Source organism: Mastigoproctus giganteus, chromosome 4, assembly GCF_048544385.1.
Source record: "Mastigoproctus giganteus isolate SK-2022 chromosome 4, ASM4854438v1, whole genome shotgun sequence".
NCBI classification, from domain to species: domain Eukaryota; kingdom Metazoa; phylum Arthropoda; class Arachnida; order Uropygi; family Thelyphonidae; genus Mastigoproctus; species Mastigoproctus giganteus.
Window position 1 is genome coordinate 57,815,492 of NC_143578.1, and position 15,244 is coordinate 57,830,735.

Below are 15,244 nucleotides of genomic sequence, written 5' to 3' on the forward strand. Positions count from 1 at the left end.
AATAAATAATTCTATTTACATGTTCATTGAACATTTATTTTTTTGCTTCAATCAAATTCAGCACACATAGTTGCGAGTGCTGCGGAACAAAACCTTTACGTAAGTCGAGGAGTGGTTGTATATATTTTTTTATATTGATTTATTTCTTTGCTTTACGCCTACTTTATTCCTTTTCTATTTATTCTCCTATTTCTCTTTCTTGTCATTATTTTTATCACTAAAGCTATACAGGGCGTCTCAAAAATATTGGTATAACCGTTTAGGGGAGGTAGGTAACATCTAAAGGAATGTGAATCACATAGGAACACATAACCGGAAACGCCACTGTAAGTCGGTATACGGCACTGTGCATCAGTTTGTGATAGGGAAAATTTCTGGTTTACTCATTCAAGCAGTAGTTGCTGCATTTGCTTCTTTTTTTTTTTTTTTTGCTTTTTTGTTTTTAGGAGTATTAGCAACTAAGGCCATATTGCTCCAGTAATATGCGGTGGTCATTCCCTTGACCTTTCCGCATCCTTCGCATTTGGTGGTGACGGGCTCGAACCCCGGTCTAATCAAGAAGTGTGTGCTACGAACTACTGCTCCTTCCCAACTGGCTACGTAGTTGCCGCACGAAGAGCATGCATCGATATACAAACTGTGAGCTGGCAGACATGCACCTAGTGTATGGATTAGCAGAGGGCAATGGACGAGCTGCTCAACGAATTTATGGAGAACGCTTCCCAGCAAACATGTACCGGACCACTGTTTGTTTGCACGTGTGCATCAAAATTTGTGCGATTATGGGTCATTTAGAGGTAACAGGAGCCGTACGGGCAGACCACGTTCGACACGAACTCCTGCCATGGAAGAAAGTGTGTTGAATGCCGTCCAGAATAATCCTACTACCAGCACACGTGCCATTGCCTCTGCCTTAGGAGTGTCTCGTTGCAGCGTACAACGTGTCTAGCACGACGATTCCTACACCCCTTTCATCTCCAAAGGGTTCAGTTACTGCTCCCCCAGGATCATCAAGGACATGTGGCTTTTGCACAGTGGTTTCTCCAAGAAAGTGTTCAAGACTTGAATTTTCCAGCCTATGTTTTGTTCATGGATGAGACTTATTCAATCAGCACAATGCTCATGTGTGGGTGCACAACAACCCACACGGTGTGCGCCCCCCATGCATCACAACATCGCTTCGCAATAAATGTGTGGGCAGGTATGGTCGGTGATTGCTTAGTCGGCCCATACCTATTAGCATCCCGCATGAACTCCGCTAAATATCAGATCTTTCTTGAACAAGTTCTACCAGGGTTACTTGACGATGTTCCAGCAAACGTGAGACACAACATTTGGTTTCAACATGAAGGGGCACCTGCCCATTATGGAAGGTGTGTTCGTGACCATTTGAACAGGCGTTTTGGGTGTCGATGGATTGGCCGTGGTGAACCCGTTGCCTGGCCCCCACGCTCACCTGATTTATTGAGCCTTGATTTCTTTCTGTAGGGGGGGCCCTAAAATCTATCGTGTATGAATTGCCTGTGGAGACGGAAATGGATCTTGTGGAGAGACTTGTTTGCGCTGCTGCTGTCAAAGAAACTCCAGGTGTGTTCGACCGTGTCCGCAAATCCATGCTGCATCGATGTCACGCATGCATCGCGTCTCATGGTGGAACCTTCGAGCATCTGTTGTAACATCATGAAATGCATCCATCTCGTACTCCATTGTTAATATTATGTCAAATAAATGTATGCCACTAATTACTGTCTTGTGTCATTTCTGCTTCTTGTGCCTCTGCCATTACTTTCCCGTGACGTTTCCGGTTATGGGTTCTTATGCGATTCACATTCCTTTAGATGTTACCTACCTCCCCTAAACATTTATACCAATATTTTTGAGACACCCCTGTATATACAGAAAGTGCCAGTTATAGTGATCGTGTTTGCAAACTGAATTTTAATTCTAATAGATGGCTATTATAATAAGTGAAAATCAACAAATATTATCCACAGGCTATAAAATTAAAGATATAAAGCACATATTTACAATTTATTACCAAGTAAATGATATATGAAAATCAGGAAGAATATTATCCACAGGTTAGCAAAATAAAAATAAATTTACACTTATGAACATAGCCGACTGGTCAGGAGAAAGAGTACAGTAGCATGCAGACTTTGAATAGACTTGGGTTCAAGCCCGTAACTGCTAAATATGATTAATGTTTGTATTGATGATTTATTGTAAGCTCCACTGACCTGGTGGTCATGCCGAAGTATAAAGAACATTTTTTTAAAAATTAATATAAATATTAATTAAACGTAACACTTTGTAATATAATTATAATTTAAAATATGTAGTCACTTATTTTAAACTGCTTTAAATTATCACTACAAAGTCTACTTATAGATTTTTCAATATTGTATAACAGTCTATATTCCCGACCACTTGCACCAATTTCTTTCAATGCTCTCCTGAGGATGGCTATGGCTTCATGAGTTTGCAGTTTTGTAACTGGAATTCTCTCGGGTTCACCTTCATTTCCCTCCTGGGCGAAATTATCAGTAACAGACTAGGCAATTTCTTCATCTGTTAAAGCTGTAGTAACCTGTGGATCTATGTCCATCCAATTATTAAACTCCTGTTCACCCATGTCTTCAGGCTTTTCAATGTGATCACTATTGTGACATGTTAGCCGAGAGTTTTTACTTTCCCTGGAATTATAACCTATCCATACTAATACTCAGTTATCAATATTGTAATGGAGCAACATCAAGCCTGAGTTGTGTAACTGTTGGGTATCTATTGCTAGTTGAAAGAATAGAGAGAATATTCCCATTGTAGCTAGACAAAGTTTGTATCCCAGGGAATGTGAAAATCTCTTGCTCTAAACTAGTTTCTCCTCCATATCTGATGAGAACTAAGACAAAACTTCCCCAAAGACTATCGTAGCACCCAGGCTAAAGGCCGGTACATTCGCAGCATATGTCGAACATGGGATGCGATGAGCCAGAGAGAATGCTATCTAGGGTTACATCTAGAATTGCACCGATTAATCTACAATGAAAGAATGCAATAGGTCAGGCCCTCTTCACCAACTGTGATACCCAAGATTTTTTGACCGGGGTAACAGAACAGAAATCGTGGGAGGTTGGCAAGAAGGGAAGCCAGCATGAGAAAGCAGGTGGACATTTTTTTTTATTTATTAATGTCTCCAACACCACGGTGCCCAAATAAGTTAACCAGAAACAAGAGAGACCTTTTGGAAGCATGAGTCATCCCTGGACCGTCTTGGGCAGGAAACTCGTGACTTCCAATGGCCGATGAGAGAATTTTACTCTAAAAGACAAAGGAGAGCACAGAATATAAAAAGGGCCCAAAATGAGCCCAAAGGGTTGTCTCCGCTGGCACCGCTGAAGGCTCTACTGGTTCTGGTCAACATTGCTCCTATGTTGCCCACCATCAACATAGTTGCTGTCAGTTCACCGTTGTCTAGTGGATCCCTGCGGCCATCGATGCTGGTCGCCGTCGCTGCCGAAATCACCATCAGCTTCTTGCCCAAGCCTCTTCAGTAGCTGCCCGCACCATCCGGTCTGGCTGAAGAGATAGAATTGTGATGGCCAGAGAAGACCACAGTCCACTCCACTATAGAAGGAAGCCTTGTAACAGACTCCAGGACAAACCAACTTGACCTGGTAAGCAGACCATTCTTACATGTGAATGAACATCTGTGAAACAGCCAAATTTACTTTAAACGCAATGCTTCCTTTCTTATATGTAGAAAACAGTATCAATTCAATAAGGTATATCATAGTTTATGATAGTTTATGTTCTAGTATTATTTAGAGGATCTTAGAAGTAAGGGACAGAATTTGTTTCAAAAGATAAAATGTACAATTGCATGAAATCGTGAGACCACTGAATTTTGTAACTGTGTCCTACTGTTAGCATATCATTGCACTTAGATTGTTGCACACTTTACTAATTGTACTATTATTGTGTGAAAGTAGACTGTAGACATGGCTTTTTTTTGTTTATAATAAATGTTGTTAAGTGTTATTAGCATGTTGCATTCTCTCTGTCAGCATCTTAAACCACGCCAGGGTAAACAAATAAATAAAAATGGATTTTTGCGGGATGGAAAGATGCTAAGTGATCTTTCCATTAAAAATACAATGCTATCTGCAGCTGCAGAGATCCAGGGCCCTTAAAACCTCTGATTTCCGAGGGCTCAGATCATTGTTCTAACTGATTGCATAATTGAAGCAGGATAGACGATATAGGCGTATCCCGAAGAAGGGAGGGGGTTAACACTTAGTTGACCATCATGAATAATTAATCCACATTGTTTGAAACATTTGCTAATGCAGGTTTTCGAAACTTCGTTCCAGGCACTCATTGCCATATGAACTGCATCTAGAACAGTTCTACTTTGTGACATTGGATGATGTTACCAAACAATAATCTATTGACTGGATGATTCTTCACCTCATATACAATCTATAAAAGGTCTTAAAAAGGTTTTTATTATTGGTCAAGAGGCTGAATCAGTGATGTATTATTCGAAGCTAGAAAAACTAATTCAACGTTTTTGAAAGCCAACTTTGAATGAGCTGGGCAGTTGTCAAAAACCAATGCTTTTTTGTTTTTCTTATCCAATTGCAAATCCCATTTACAAAGATAATCTTCAAATAAAGCTGCCATCCAAACATTGGCAATTCAACAAGCAGCTGTTTTACTCCTTTAAAACATCTAGGCGATTTACTCTTGCCTATAACTAATGATTTCACCTTGATTGTTCCCGTCATGTTGCATGTAAAACAACTGTAATCCTGTCTCTGATCTTCTTTCCTGCAGACGCAGAGGAATTTTTAAAAATCATGCAATAGTCTGGGGCAGCCCTGTAGTACAACACTGTTTCATCTGTATTAAAAATGTCTTCAGGATTATAAGTGCTTAAAACAGTTTGCTAAGAGATTTTCAACCAGATGTTGGCTGCAGAACTGCTGGAATCCTGTTTTTCTCCTTAAAGTTTTTTGTAAACAATATAATGCCTCTCCTTCCATCTTGTCAGCCATCCATCTGTCTCCTTAAACTCTTTATGTAGTTTGTCAGTAAAATCATTAGCTTTTTGAAGAAGAATGCTACGTTTGATTGTGTATTAAATGAGCTTGCCTGTTTGAACCAAACAAAGAGCTTCATTCTTCCCTTTTTTTTTCTGGTTTCACTAATCATGTTAGTGTTTAATGTGTGACATGATTTTAATAATTTTGATAAAGATGACTGAGGCACTCCTAATTTTACTGCTGCTTCCCTTTGAGAAATATTGCTTAAGTTTAACATGTCACATGTTTCTATAATTTATAACTTATCTTTTACACTCAAATTCACTCTTTCTGTTCACCGACATTTTTTTTTGGATAGTAAAATTTAAAACACAATAAAAAAGATAAGCTTCAATCAACAACAAAATACACAGCACTTACAAATTGGAACTAACATGACATGCACAAGTGAGATATGGAGTAAAAAGTTTACGAAGTTTAGATGAAGGGCAGATTCTTAAAATATACTTATGTTTTCTATATGATTGAAGATTTCAGTGAAGGGAAAACACATTTCACCATAATAACGTAAAAGCACACTGAATTCCAGCTATTGGTATTATCGCAAATGCAATAAGATTGAATTTACTACCCGTTTATAACAGATCGCACAAATAAAAAAGCCCAATAAACCAAAAGCTGCAAATTGTTTTTATTGTTTGATGGTCATGTCCTCTTGAAATGTGACCTCCAGAAATGTGCTTTAGAAAAGTATCAGAGGCATTCAAAAATTGATTCTTATAACTGAAAATGTGATTTTAATAAATGACAAGTGTAGTGCAGTTTACTGATTTGAATTGGTTCTATAAAGCAGGATTCTAATAACCTGTGATTACCACGTACATGTGTGTGTGTGTGTGTGTGTGTGTGTGTGTGTGTATATATATATATGAGGTGAAATTAATAGGTACGATAAAAAGTGTGAAGATGGAAGCGTAAATTACACAAAATGCCATAACTAATAAGAGAAGGATAGCAGAACCTGGAGAAGCTGTAGGCATGAAAAAGAAAGAAGGAATGTGAAAATCCTATATGTTATAATGAATTAAGCAAAATTATATGCTGAATTGAAAAGCCAATTAGAGAGGAGGGAACCGTAAAGCAAAAAATCATTATATAGGGAGTAGTAGCCAGCATCAGATGGTAAATTTGGATACCAATCGAAAAAGGGAAGAGCAAATATGAAATAAGTCTGATGTTAGCAAAAGTAAATATTGATACATGATCAGGTAAACCTGATAACTGCTAAAACAAATATCCCAAAAAAACAGCAGGTAGGGGGGATAAACACCCTAAGATTGAGGCAGTCTAGAGGATATACCAATATGTAAATTTCAGCCCACTCACGAACTCCAATAATCTGCTTTTAATAATGAGAAAAAACTAATCAATACATCGTTATCGACTTCTACTGACACTACTGATAACATGCACCTTCTGTTTACCGAGAATGCAGGGAGAAACTGTGGTAGCAGGAAACGAGTTTGCCCAGTAACTTTACCAAAGTTTCCTGTGGTTTTGTGTTGAATTTCTTAACATTAGCCGAATCCCATTCAACATTACACCAATCTGAAAAAATATCCATTAATCACAACCCTCTACCTTCTGCCCTGCAGCCACATAGCAATCCATCTTATGATCTGTCCAGAAATCCCAACTTGTTCAAGCTTATACAGTAAGCTTTCATGAAGGACCGGATCAAATGCAGTGGTAAATCCAAATAAACTAAGTCAAAATTGTTTCCCTACATCCAGTTCATGAATAACTGTGTCAAAATAGTTCACTAGGTTAGTTAAACATGATTTTCCCTTAACAAAACCATGTTGCATGTCCTTGGATGACCCAGATGACATTGGTAATGAATTGAATAGGTACTTTGCATCAGTCTTTAGCGATGAACAGCCCTTTGTGCTGAGGAGAGATCTCTGGTGGCCTCCCTCAAAATTAGTGGGTATATTTCATCAACTCCAGGAGTCTCACTTTCTTTTATACTCAAAAGCTTTTCTAATAAACAGTCATTTGTAATTTCAAAATCACTAATTTCATGTCTCAGCCTCATTCGCACAGACTTTCCTCAGCACAAAGGGCCTTTCATCACTAAAGACTGATGCAAAGTGCCTATTCAATTCATCTGGGTCATCCAAGACTATCATACACAGTATATACACAATACTTTATCATATACAATATGGTCTGATTCAGTTTCTTCTTTGTATTTACATACATTTGCTAGCAGGGAAAAGGAGGTGATTATCCCTCTGTATAAGGCAATGGTCAGGCCATGCCTTGAGTACTGCATACAGGTCTGGAGGCCTCATTTTAGGAAGGATGTAGATTTACTTGAGCGTGTACAGAGAAGGGCAACAAGATTGGTGAGGGGAATGAAGGGATCCTCTTACCAAGAGAGGCTTAAGTTTTGCAAATTGCAGTGGCTGGAGACTATGCACCTGCGCGGTGATCTGATTGAGGTGTATAAGGCCTTGAATGGTTTGAGCACGCTGAATTCTGATGGGATCTTTCCACTTGTTTAGATTACGAACCTAAGGGGGCATAAATTCAAATTAAGAAAAGACAGATGTAGAATAGATGTGCAGAAATTTGCCTTTAGCCAGCGGGTGGTTAATTGCTGGAACAAACTTCCATCTGTCGTTGTGGAAGTTGATAGGTTGAATAAATTTAAGGAGGAACTGGACAGGCATTTGGAGGGAATGGTGTGATTTTTTTTTTTTTTTTTTTGGCTGATGCTGCATAAGCTCATATACATGCTTTCTTGCATCACATGCCACTACTACTACTACATGAAAAACTCCTTGTCCCCGTTCTTTGCTGTTTTAGCCAGTATTTTCTATACTCGACCTTGGCCTCACAACGTTATCTGTGGTACTGTTACACATTAACTTGTAGCTGTTGTAAACTTCAGTACTTTTCATCACTCTGTAACTTTCCTTGTACTTTTTCCTCCTTTTTTTTCCTGCTCTAGTAGACTGGCCAGCTCCATATTTATCCACCTTGGCATCCTACTCATGCTATATTTTCTTAATGGCATATAAGCATTTGTAGCTTCTGTGATTATTGCTTTAAAGGCATCCCATAATTCAATTAATATATGCCATATACGGCCTTAAACTGTCACGGTCCCCTTTTCTGAAATTAAAACCCATGCCTTCACCTTTAATTAATGCAACATCTTTCTTCATCTTCCAATTAACAGCTGCATGATCCCTACCTGCCAATGGTTCCTGTACATATTCCTACAGGAAGACTCTCCAGCTTTTTAATTTTGGAAATTTAATTTTAATGTTTTAATTTTGAAAATTTGCAAATTTTGGAAACTAGCCATCTGAGTGAGGTGTTTAAGGCCTTAAAATGGTTGAGCAAACTTGATAAGGGAACATATTTTCTCTTTTCATAATGATGCAAACTTAGGAAAGATAACCATATACTACATGTAAAAAATTTTGCCTTTAGTCTAGAGTAATCAACTACTTAAAGAAGTTATCAGAAACCCTGTAGTCAACTTACATAGATTTAGAGAGGGACTAGATATATAACTGAAAGAAGTAGATAAATTATAAAAGAAGGGGCATATTTTAATGTTATTTATTCATTCATTCATTTTGAATTTCTGTTTAATTAAGCACCAGATCCAACCAAATGGTTATACAGTTGCATTCCAAGCAGATTAATGCAACTTTTTGCCTGGCAAAAAGTTGCATTAAACAAAACCATTATGCCTGGCATTTGTGGATTATGAAAAGGCATTTGACTCCATACAGCATAATGCAATGATTCAGGCACTGGAAAGACAAGGCATAGATACCTCATATATTATGATTTTTAAGAAAATATATGAGAACGCTACCTCCTTTATTAGACTAGACAAAGAAATTAGCAAATTTAAAATCGAGAAAGGAGTACGACAAGGAGACACATCTCCGAAGCTGTTTACTGCTGCCTTTGAGGAAGCTTTCAGAAGATTAGACTGGTCGCAGAAAGGAGTCAATGTGAATGGAGAGTACCTAAACCATTTACGATTTGCAGATGACATTGAGGTCATAAGCCACGATCCCAAAGAATTAGGGGAAAATCTTAATTAGTTATGCAAAGTTACTAAGGATTTTGGACTAAAGATGAATATGGCTAAAACAAAAGTAATGATGAACAAGTATGCCAAAGAAATGGACATAATGATTGAAGGAGCAGTAATTGAAAAGGTGGAGTTATATACTTATCTGGGACAAGTCATCAGCTGTAATAATGATAAATGGCTGGAAGTCAAGAGAAGAATAAATTTTGGATGGATAGCATTCAGGAAATATAGTCACATACTGAAGAGCAATATCCCAGTTTGTCTGAAATGTAAAATAATGAACCAATGTATACTTCCCACCATGACTTATGGAAGTGAAACTTGGGCACTCACCAAAAGAATGGAAGAGAAGCTGAGAACTACACAGCAAAGAATGGAACAAAATATACTGGGAATCAGACTGTTAGAAAAAGAAGAGGATTAGAGGATTAGGAAAAGAACGTGGATTAGGCAGCAAACTCAAGTAAAGGACATTCTTATCAAAACTAAACTAAAATGGTCTTGGGCAGGACACATAGTTCGAAGACATGATGAGAGATGGACTAAGAAAATAACAGAAATGGTAACCAAGAGGAGCTAGAAGAAAAACTGGAAGACAATGGCAGAGATGGATAGATGAAATTCATGAGTTTGTGGGTAGTAAATGGATGGCCGTTGCACAAAACAGAAGGAACTGGAAAGTTGCTGGAAAGGCCTTCATCCTGCAGTGGATTGAAAATGGCCGATGATGATGATGATGATGTGTACAGAAAGGATAGACAGGACAGAAAGGGAGGAGGGGTTATGCTGTTAGTTAAGAAACACAAAATCTAAGGAAACGCATCCAATTGATGTTGGTGGACAATGCAATGTTGAGTCTGTTTAGTGTGACATAAGCACTGGGAAAGGAAAAATGAGAGTAGGTGAGTATTATGGGCCTAATGACTCTGATGAGTATAAAAAGAAACTGTACAGGGAAATAGAGTGGGCCAGTAAATCAGTGAGTCTTATAATGGGGAATTTTAATTTCCCAGAGATTGACTGGAATTTGTGGGTTGGTCACACACACACTAGCAAGGCTTCTGTGGATTTATTGGATGATTGTTTTCTACAGCAGCATGTTCGGGAGGCAACTAGATGGAGTAATGCTCTTGATCTGATTATCAGTAGTGATTCTTCATGCATCAAGAATCTGCAGATAAAGGAATCACTAGGTAGTAGTGATCACAGCGTGCTGAAGTGGGATTTACTCAAAGAGGTAACTACCACCAAGGGTAAAGGGAAGGGTTTTTGCTTTCGTAAAGGTGACAACGGTGGTCTGAGACAGTATTTAAATTCTATACAGTGGGACCAACTGATGATGTTACCAACAGCAAATTCAAAATAGGAAGCATTCAAAGAATTAATCTTGGAAGCTACTAGGCTTTTCATACCAACAAAGAAATATTGTTCAAAATTTAGGCCTAAATGGATGTCAGATGAACTAATTAGACATGTGACAGAGAAGAAAAATGCATGGGATACATATAAATTAATGGGTGACATGGAAGCCTATGATAGATATAAGCTGGTCTGTAACCAAGTCACAAAGGAGATTAGGTAGGCAAAGGCAGATTATGAGAAATCTTTGGCAAAGGATGCAAAGAAGAACAGCAAAGAGTTCTTTACCTATGTAAACTCTAGAAGGAAAGGGATGAATCAGATTGGTCCACTTGATATCGATGGTTCAACTGTTGATGTTCCTACTCAGGTAGCTAAGAAACTAAATGAATATTTTGCATCTACATTCACACATGAGGAGTTATTCAGGAAGGGGAATGCCATAGGTGTATTCAACTTTGGCAGTAAGCTAGATAATCCTGTAATAACTGAAAGTACAGTGGAGGAGAAATTGTTGAAGATAAACATAAGAAAGGCACCTGGGGTGGATGGAATCTATCTAGTTATATTAAAGGAGGCAGCAAAATAAGTAAGCAAACCCTTAGCCATAATTATGAGAGCTTCCCTGGATTCAGGGGAGGTACCCATGGACTGGAGATGTGCAAATGTGATTCTAATCCACAAAGGAGGATCAAAGGGAGACACAGGTAATTACAGACCTGTTAGTTTAACTTCTATTCCAGGGAAATTGCTACTTTTTCTTAGATGTCATTACCTCTATGCATACTTCTCTATGCCAAGCCTGCCAAAATAAAGTATTCTGCAGCCTATTTGATTATTAGTCTATGCCAGTATATAAATAAGTGGGGAAAAAAATGTTAAAAATTATAATGATACAAAAGTGGTGTAGGCTACAGATTTGCAAAATTTATTTATTTTATTTTTTTAATTATTAATTACAATTTTTCATGGAACAGTTTGGGAAATGCTGCTTTAGGCTATAAATCTATGAAACTCATTAAAACAAATTATCATCTAGTAGTTTTCATTACTGTAGAGAATAACATTTCTGTTTTGTTTTTTTTAATTTGAATAAATTTCCACTTGCACTTATTTGCTGCCAATGAAATGTCAAAATAATAAGCAAACTTATGAAAGGCAATGGCACATTGCTTTTCATAAGTTTGAATGTGGGATAATTATTTCCACAGCATGATAATTCATCCCTTCCACTTAGTCAGGATCTCAAAAAGTTGACCAACCTTCAGAAATTAAATCCTCTAGATTTCCACCAACTGCATTCTCTGTAACAGTACAGTGGTTTGTCACTTATTTGGAGGGGGTCAGGTTCGAGATTTGGTTTGGAGGGGTCAAGTCCTGTCGACGGCTAGAGGAATTTCTAAAGGCTTTTTCAACCAAAGCTGTACTTGTGTAATCTCAGGTGCAGTGAGTAACATTTTTCCTGTTAGTAATAATGATTTTTTTCAGCCTGCAAAACAGGCAAATCAGTCTGTGAATATAATCTCACACAGACATAATATACAGTGTCAAGATATGATTGAGGTCACTGATGTGCCTAAAAATCAACAACAACCATCACCGACTGCAAGTTTTCACTTGTATCTTTCTGCACATTTCCAAATTTAACTACTCTTTTGCTTCACAGATGACTGAATAGTGGCACTCACTTATAATGGAATCTGGATACTCACTAATCAAATGTGTTGATGTTTTCCTTGAAGGACTCACTGAAAACTAAAATGCTTTTCACACTTATATTGCAGATGAAAGACATATTTATTAAATACATGGCATTTCTAAATCTAAATCACTTACCACTGTTTTTGCATATGAAAACTTTTTGAAATAATAGCCAAGCATATTCATATACCCATCTTTTGTGTTAATCACAATGTAGCTCCAGCCTTTAAAAGAAATCCATTAGATGTTTAATACCTTTTATCTTGGTGATAAATAAAGCCTGGTCACCAAAACTTGACAAACATTTATTATATATGTTCGTAAAATAACTGGAAGTTTTACCAACTTCTTTTATGCCTTGATCAAGGAGACAATAGCTTGCTAATAATTGACCTGGCTTGTTTATATTATGAGAGAGAGAGAGAGAGAGAGAGAGAGAGAGAACATTTATTATATATGTTCGTAAAATAACTGGAAGTTTTACCAACTTCTTTTATGCCTTGATCAAGGGGACAATAGCTTGCTAATAATTGACCTGGCTTGTTTATATTATGAGAGAGAGAGGGAGAGAGATTATGACATTTTATTTTTTGAAATATTTAAATCCTAGCTAGACATTAACTAAAGATTTGTTTTTGTTGCAAAAGAAAATTCTTTAGTCATGTATATACAAATCTTGTTACATAAAAAAAAAAGATTCTATCAGAATTTACCAGAATTTTTTTTTTAACTCTAAAATTTGTTGAGAGATATGGGACATGCTTAAATATTAAACCTTCAGTATGCTGAAGAGTTCTGAAGTACCAGTTACTAGAGCATGGCAGATAATATAATGCTGGATAATAAAGCTTTTACTGTACTAGTTTTTATTATATTCAGAAGACTACCTTTTCCTTCATAAGTTTCTGGGCATTTTCTGTTGCACTTTGCGCTTGCTTCATTGCAGCTTCACACTCTGTAAGTAGACTAGCCTGGTAACAGATCAAGGTAATAAGTCGCCGGATAACCCTAAAAAAGCAAAAGAAAGAATTAGCCATTTCTCAAATATCTTATATATCTCTATCTCAAATATCTTTATCATTCTTATTTTTTTTAAATCGCTTAAAAAAATAAGTTAAATCAAACATTTTGAAAAAAAAAAAAAAGTTAACAGAAAACTGTCTAAAAATAAAATCATAACACAGGTAAGATTACACAGAATCTTACAAATGCTATCAGGAATTTATTTCCTGAAGAATAAGTTTCCTTCCTGAAAAATAAAATCATAAGAGAGGTAAGAAAACACAGAATCTTACAAATGATATCAGGAATTCATTTCCTGAAGAATAAGTTTCCTTCCTGAAGTATAGAAAAATAAAATTGATGCCCTAGAATTTTTGTTTAATTTTTCAGTTTGATAAATATTTTGGCTTAACTATTCAGTCAATGTCAGGAATAATTTTATGGACAATATGTTTTCCTTAGATATATTTACATGGGTTAAGTAGGTTAATAACTCATGTTAACTTAGTAAAATAAAATGTTTAATTTTAACATTTTGATTTAAAGTGGTTCATAATGTGAACAACAGTAAGTTAAAATGGCATTAAGTCCTGCCCTACATAATCTTCTGTCATACTTGTTATTTAAATTTATTTGCAGCTCACTCAGTTTATTCTATAAATTTGGTTTGGTTTTTTTTTAGGAGCATTAGCAACTAAGGCCATATTGCTCCGGGGATATGCGGTGGTCATTCCCTGTTTGTTTGTTTGTTATTTGGTTTTTAGGAGCATTAGCAACTAAGGCCATATTGCTCCGGGATATGCGGTGGTCATTCCTTGACCTTTCCGCATCCTCCGTATTTGGTGGTGACGGGCTCAAACCCCGGTTTAATCAAGAAGTGTGTGCTATGCACTGCTGCTCCTTCCCACCTAGCTACGGAGGCGCCTGTCATTCCCTGACTTTTCCGCATCCTCCGTATTTGGTGGTCGCAGGCTCGAACCCCGGTCTAATCAAGAAGCGTGTGTTATGCACTGCTGGTCCTGCCCACCTGGCCTTCTATAAATCTTTCTAGATGTATCCTTTCCGAGTGGTTGAATGGGAAAAGACAGAGTGCTAATCAATGGATGCTGCTCTTCATGGAGTAATGTTATTAGTGGAGCCCCCCAGGGTTCGGTGTTGGGTCCACTGTTGTTTTGTATATTTATCAACGATATTGATGAAGGTATATCAGGCTTAATGTTAAAGTTTTCAGATGATACAAAAGGTTGGAGGGTTGTTAATGACAGCAATGGCAGTGTGCTGCTGCAACTGGATCTAGAAAAGTTGGGCAAATGGGCTGAGAAGTGGCAACTGAAGTTTAACATTGACAAATGCAAAATACTGCATATTGGTAGCAGTAACCCCAGAGAAATGTACCAACAGTGTTTTAATACACTCAGGGTAGTGGAGAATGAAAGAAACCTGGGGGTAATTGTGCAGTCAGATATGTAGTTTTCTGAACAGTGCAGACAGGCTGCCAGAGTAGATCATGGGGTCTTGTCAATGATATACAGGAATTTTGCTAGTAGGGAGGTGATTATCCCTTTGTATAAGGCAATGGTCAGGCCACACCTTGAGTATTGCATACAGGTCTGGAGACCCACTTTAGGAAGGATGTAGAGTTGCTTGAGTGAGTACAGAGAAGGGCAACATTTGGTGAAGGGAATAAAGGAGTGGTCTTATCAAGTAAGGCTTAAGTTCCGCAAATTGCAGTGTCTGGAGACTAGGCTGTGAGGTGATCCGATTGAGTATAAGGCCTTGAATGAGTTGAGCAGGCTCAATTCTGATGGGATTCTTCCTCTTGCTCAGATTACGAACCTGAGGGGACATAAATTCAAATTGAGGAAAGACAGTTGTAGAATAAATGTGCAAACGGTTGCCTTTATCCAGCAGGTAGTTGATTGTTGGAACAAACTTCCATCTTTTGTTGTGGAAGTTGAGAGCTTAAAAAAAATTCAAGGAGAAACTGGAGAAACATTTAGAGGGA

At 37.5% G+C, this 15,244-nt stretch overlaps 1 protein-coding gene across 1 annotated transcript in view; it reads right to left on the reverse strand.

The window, feature by feature from the left end:
* The window catches only part of LOC150086752 (B-cell receptor-associated protein 31-like), a 112,697-nt gene that overhangs the window by 44,787 nt on the left and 52,666 nt on the right, over positions 1–15,244 (reverse strand). Inside the window, exon 5 of the mRNA XM_090371561.1 lies at positions 13,125–13,245. Coding sequence (XP_090227687.1) covers positions 13,125–13,245 — 121 coding nt within the window. The remainder of the gene's footprint in view (positions 1–13,124; positions 13,246–15,244) is intronic.